Source organism: Cibotium barometz, chromosome 26 (genome assembly GCF_041138505.1).
Source record: "Cibotium barometz isolate CiBa-2024 chromosome 26, ASM4113850v1, whole genome shotgun sequence".
In the NCBI taxonomy this organism is placed as follows: Eukaryota; Viridiplantae; Streptophyta; class Polypodiopsida; order Cyatheales; family Cibotiaceae; genus Cibotium; species Cibotium barometz.
The window spans coordinates 3395434-3401900 of NC_141071.1; the positions used below are offsets into that span (position 1 = coordinate 3395434).

General features: G+C 44.2%; 1 protein-coding gene across 2 annotated transcripts; it reads right to left on the reverse strand.

Moving 5' to 3' along the window:
- Positions 1–456: 456 nt before the first annotated feature.
- On the reverse strand, positions 457–5082 carry LOC147623579 (pentatricopeptide repeat-containing protein At4g13650-like). 2 transcript variants are annotated; one of them, XM_086820148.1, is made up of 2 exons: positions 4486–5067; positions 493–4303 (listed from the first exon to the last, which is right to left on the reverse strand). In XM_086820148.1, exons 1-2 carry the CDS (start codon positions 4543–4545, stop codon positions 1757–1759), a joined length of 2607 nt encoding a protein of 868 aa, XP_086676274.1. In that variant the 5' UTR covers positions 4546–5067; the 3' UTR covers positions 493–1756. The 2 variants fall into 2 exon arrangements, with proteins under 2 accessions (XP_086676273.1, XP_086676274.1); XM_086820147.1 differs by having other exon boundaries at positions 457–5082.
- Between the last annotated feature and the right edge of the window lie 1385 nt (positions 5083–6467).

Sequence of the window (6467 nt, forward strand, 5' to 3'; positions counted from 1 at the left end):
CTCCAGAGTCACCAGGTAGCCCTCCAGGGTGCTGGGACAGCCAGTCAACTACAGTTTTTTCCGATGCCTCCCCGTTGATGGAGCTGGCAGGTTCGAGGAGACAATGGCTCCCATCTGCATTTGTATCGAGTTATACCACTCCAGGCTGTCCACCCCAGAGAGTGGAGCAATGATCTTCTCCTTCCCCCAGAGTGCAGCACAGGGGACAGACTGGAGTACGGAGTCAGTATGCTCCGCTATACAGGGGCAGGCCATTGAGATTTTGCATCATCTGCACGACCGAGATTAATCTCACGACAAGCCATCATCAAAGAAAAAAAAATATTCCCAAAAAGACATTTCAGACAAAGTACGGGAATTGTAATCCTAGTGGTATTCTTTGGACTCACAACTATGCTAGCTACGTCTCCACTAATCCACTATGCTAGCTACTTTGGCATCATTGTAATCCACTAAACAATGAATGGTCAGTATTGTTCATACCTGGGTAAGTATATAATTGGTTGTCCTGATTTGCTATTTTGGGAGCAGCACATGCTTGAGTCTTTGAAATTTCCCTTCGAAAACTCTCCCTTTCTTGGCTTTAGGACCCTTCCACCATCTCAGCTGAACTCGTAAGTAAAGCCAAGGTCTTGTTGGACTCTACATATCCTAAAGATATCTTCATACATTCAATACTTGGCATGTAATCTCTGGTCTGAACTCCCTCGTCCACATTGGGAGCACATTCAGGGCAGCTCCCCGGCCATGCAGTATTTTGATCTCTCTTGATGATTGTCCTTACTAAAAGCAAGTGAAATAAAGACAGGTCTGCATTGATATTTTGTCTCCCATCATATTTGTCGAGATGAATGTTTTTAAAGCCCACCCCATGCGCCCAAATTATTTCATCTATTTCCTTTCTGACCCATCTCTAATTTCACTCATGTCTGCATCTTAATGCACAGGGCTGCCATATATTCTGTGGTAGGATCAGAGAGTGATGTCTCCAATGCAAGCACCGCTTAGCAGAAGACAAAGAATAAAGTCTCATTCAGTGAGAAGATCTCTTTTGGTGGAGAGGGAGTACAATCTCACCTAGGACTCCTCTCCTTATACACCTGCAGCCTTGGGAATGCTCTCCAGCAGTGTTGGGCATATTTGATTAAATCTATTGAGTCATGTGGCTGGCCAAAAACTCTGAGCACTGGTATTCGAAAACATACCTTGTGATATCTGATGCCTAAACTATTATCCATATGGATATAAGAGTGAACAGATGAACCACGCCTCAAGTCTGGCCAACTTATGCTGCGATATCAGAACTGACAACACAGGCTACATGGGAGGGGAGGGCCTGAGACTATTCCAGGCTGTGCTGGCTCTCTCAATTTAAGAGAAGCCCAACATTTTGTGAAAGCTCTGCAGGTAACTGGCAGATCTTCCAAAGTTGACTGACCTTCCAGTCCCAATCCATCCAAAATGCTGCTTCCGTGTGCATGAAACTGTTCAAGGCACCACCCTATGCTTCAACTATCTTGGCAAGTCAATATTGCTCCTCAAGACATACGATGAGGCTTAAGAATCTGCCCTAGAGCAGCATTTCTTCCACAGGTCTGTTCTGACTCATGATGCTAGCTTAAACATCTTCTCACAGCCCCTCAATGTGTCAATAGGCATGCATGTGGCAGGGTTAAACCAAGTTTCCCTTCACAAGCAGCTTGGTTTCTTTCACCTCCTCTCATGGACAACATGCTCAATGAAACAAAGACAACGTTTACCCAACCTCTTCCCAGATAAGCTGCACATTGCTCGCTTCATAGCAATCTGCCCCCTTGTCCTCCTTATAAAACTCACTTGGTTCATCAAGTCCTCCAGCTGCGGCATATATGTTTGACAGTGCTACATAAGTGGCAGGATCAACTGGATCCATTTCAACGAGATGGTTCATTGCAGTTTCTCCTCTTTTCACATCAACCTGGTTGTTGCAGGCACTGAGGAAAGTTGCCCACGATACAACAGTAGGTACAAATGGCATCATGTTAATTAAATCCTCAGCCTCAACAAGCTTCCCCACCCTTCCTAGCAAATCCACCATGCATTCATAATGCTCCACACTAGGTGCAAGCCCATGTTCTTGCAGCACATATAACAAGCACCAGTAGCCCTCATCCACAAGAGCAGCCCTGCTACATGCAGAAAGAAGGCTAACGAAGGTTATCTTGTCTGGAGTCACTCCTTGCTGCTGCATTGAGTAGAAGAGGCAAAGGGCCTCCTTGCCATCTCCATGCTGTGAATATGATGCAATTATGGCATTCCATAAGGCCAAACTTTGATCAGAAATTCTGTAAAAAGTTACCCTTGCATCATTTAAACTTCCACATTTGCCATACATATAAACAAGAGCAGTCGCCACATCAACATCTGATTCTAATTGATAGTGTGTGATGCATGTATGAATCATCTTGCCTTCCAAAAGGGCTGACTGACTTTCACAAGCGTTCAGTGCACTGGTGAAGGCAACGATGTCAGGGATCTCTCCCTCCCACTGCATTTGACCAAAAAGCTGGATAGCCTCCCCACCATTCCCAAGTTGGACATATGTTGCAATCATGGAGGTCCACGCGATCACATCTCGTTCAGGTAGGTGGTCAAACATCCACCTAGCCTCAATCAAACTGCCACACTTTGCGTACAGGTTAACCAAAGCTGTAGCCAAAATAACGTCAAGGTCAAATCCATGGTATGTAATTCTGATGTGCATCTGACTCCCATGAAATAGTGATGCCAAGTTAGCACATGCATCAACAATATTTAAAAAGGCAACATTGTCCGGAGTTACTTCTTCCCATAGCATTTGATCAAACATTTGAATGGCTTCCTTATCATGCCCTTGCTGGGCATAGGCTGCAGTCACAGCATTCCATGATATCACATCCCGTTTGGACAATCTTTCAAATATGCTTTGTGCATCCCTTAGGCTGCCGAATCTTCCGTAAAACTTTAGGAGTGCATTTCCAATGATGACATCTGAATCAAGTCCACTGTACAAAATGTGAGTGTGCAGCACCTTCCCTTCAACCAAGGCCCCTTTGCACATTGGTACTTTGTTGTCCAACCTTTCTGCATTCTCCAGGCCCTCACAATTACTAGATGCTGTCCTTGGTGCAGGATGAGCCTCCACTGCTGTGCCAAACAAGCTAGCACACTTACGCTTGTAGTTTACTGCAGGGGGGACCTCATTTGCAAATGCAGCCAGCATGCTAACATAGGTTGCCTGGTCTGGTACCATGTCCTGTAAATACAGTTGGCTGAACAATTGAAGAGCAGCCTGAGCATCACCACTTTGAGCATAACCTGCAATCAGGGTATTCCAAGTGATGGTATCTCGTAATACCATTGAGTCGAAATGCCTGTGGGCATCTTCCAGGCTTCCGCACTTACAATACATGCTAATGAGAGCATTCCCAACAAAAACATCGTGTACAAGCCCACTGCTCACTGCACGAGCATGAATATGTTTACCTATTGACAAGGTTGCAAAGTTTGTACAACCAGAGAGAATACTGGTAATGGTGACATTGTTTGGCATCAGGCTCTCCCCTTGCATCCGCTCAAAATGTTGGAAGGCAACATTGGGCTGACCGTGCTGAACATAGACAGAAATCATAGCATTCCAGGACACTACGTCCTGCTCAAGCATACTGTCAAACGTTATACTGGCATCACTGGTACTGCCGAATTTGCCATACATGTGAACAAGTGCAGTCTCTACCTGAATATCTGATCTCAATGGAGTGACCATTATGCGGGTATGCATCTGTCTACCTTGTTGTAGTGCTGCCTGGCTGGAAAGTTCGGAAAGGGCACTAAGAAATGTGATCTTGTCTGGCAATACCCCTTCCTGGTACAATCTGTCAAAGAGTTGTACAGCTTCCCCTCCATCCCCACTCTGTGCATAGGCTGTAATTATTGCATTCCACAGCATGATGTCTTGTTTGGGTGATGTGTCGAACACTGCGCTTGCATTACAAATGTTGCCACTTTTACCATACATGTTGACAAGGGCAAGCACCACAACATTGTTCATCTCAAATCCACTACAAATAAAGCAAGCATGGATTTGCTTCCCTGTTTTCACAGCCGCCTGGTTGCCACAGGCAGAGAACATGGTGACACATGTATACTTATCACATATGGCACCTTCCAGCTGCATCTGAGCAAAGAATTGGATTGCATTTTTGCCATCTCCTTGGACAACAACTGTTGCTAGCATGGCATTCCACGAGACTGTATCCCGTTCCGAGATCGTGTCAAACACCCCCTGTGCATCATTAAATTTACCACACTTGTTATACATGCTAATAAAGGCAGTTTGCACAACAGTATATGCCTCGAAATGAGTATGCCTGGAAAGAGCATGCAGCCGCATGCCTTGAATCAAGGCTGCCTTATTAGCACATGTAGACACAACATAAGAGAAAGTTGCACTGTTCGGGATCATACATTCCTGCTGCATCTGTTCGAAAAGTTGAACTGCTTCCATGTTGTGCCCTCGTCGAACATGTGTGCTAATCAAACAGTTCCATGAGAACACGCTTCTTTCATGCATTTGGCCGAACCATGTATGTGCATCATGCAGAGCTCCACACTTTCCGTACATCCGGACTACAAGGCTACTCAGGTACACATCTTTTTCTTGTCCAGCTCTGATGGTCTCATCATGGACTAGCATACCATGAGACAAAGCTTTTGCATCAGCACAAGAACGAAGGCGAAAAGACAAACAGCGCCTGAATCTATGCGATTGATCCAAGCCGTCCATCCGAGATTCTTGGTTAGCAAAGCTCCTGGCTAGTAAGCTACATGTCTTCTGCATGGAGGGAACTGCAGAGACGTTCAGGAGGGTGTTGCCGTTGCTTGGGAAGTAATCTCAAAGAGCTTCTTAAGCTTATCGAGGAGAAGTGTGGTGATGTGTTGTCCATTTGCTCCAACTGGAAGCTCTGTTGCAGAAAACATCTCCTTCGTGCGAGCTTGCAGAGTCACGATGCAGGGAGTATCAGTTTCCATTGAAGTAGCCTTGGACCTACCATGCTCCAGCTTTCCTTCAAAAACTTTTCAAGCTTTATTTACCTATTCGAATCGCGCTCACACACACACGCACGTGTTGGCGTAGTGTCAAACGAATCATTTAAGGGGTCTAATGTAGTTAAAACTTATAAACACAATGTCCTCATATTTCACTAAGCGGTTTGTGAAACGAGTCATATAAGGGGTCTAATGTAGTTAAAACTCCTCTCTAACACAATGTCCTCATATTTCACTTAGCGGTTTGTGAAACGAATCATATAAGGGGTCTAATGTAGTTAAAACTCCTCTCTCTATAAACACAATGTCCTCATATTTCACTAAGCGGTTTCATACACATGCTTGGTTATCATGTCTATTGACATCATCTAAGAAGTAAAACGCAGCCTATTCACATCATCTAGGAATTAAAACACGGCCTTAGGTGTCAGGGGCTTTATGGTGATCCATGGCCACAACATTTGTCAACTTTGTAAGATAAGGGGGGATCAAGTCGAAGGAGCCAAGGAGCCATATATATTTTCAGATGGCTAGCCTATTATGAGTTCAACAGGTTCAAGACCCACTTCCTGCACTTTGGTGCCTTGTCAAATGAAGCATATAAGGTCTAATGGCTTGGGTATGTAGTAGTTAAAACTCCTCCTCTCTCTCTAAACACAATGTCCTAGTAATGGGTATGAATCATATAAGGTCTAATGGCTTGGGTATGAATCATATAAGTCTAATGGCTTGGGTTTGTGGTCAAAACTTCTCCTCTCTCTCTCTAGATACAATGTCCTCGTATTTCACTAAGGGTATGAATCATATAAGTCTAATAGCTTGGGTATGAATCACATAAGTCTAATGGCTTGGGTATGTAGTTAAAACTTCTCGTCTCTCTCTAAACATAATGTCCTCATTTTTCACTAAGAGGTTTCATACACATGCTTGGTTATCATCTAGGAATTAAAACACGGCCTATTCACATCATCTAGGAATTGAAACGCAATCTTAGGGGTCACGGGCTTTATGGTGATTACGGCCATAGCATTCGTCAACTTTGTAAGATAAGGAGAGATCAAGTCCAAGAAGCCATATATCTTTTCAAATGGCTAGTCTATTATGAGATCAATGCGTTCTCAGGACCCACTTCCTGCACTTTGGTGTCATATCAAATGAATCAAATAACATCCAATGGCTTGGAAATGTAGTTAAAACTCCTCTCTCTCTCTCTCTCTCTCTCTCTCTCTCTCTCTCTCTCTCTCTCTCTCTCTCTCTCTCTCTCTCTCTCTCTTTCTCTCTCTCTCTCTAAGATTCCTCCCCAGCCTCTCAAGATGTCCAGTATCTTCCCCTGTAATCAAATCCCTCTTCAGATATATAAAAGATCTTGTTTCTACCTATTTTGGCTTAAAGAGAGAAAA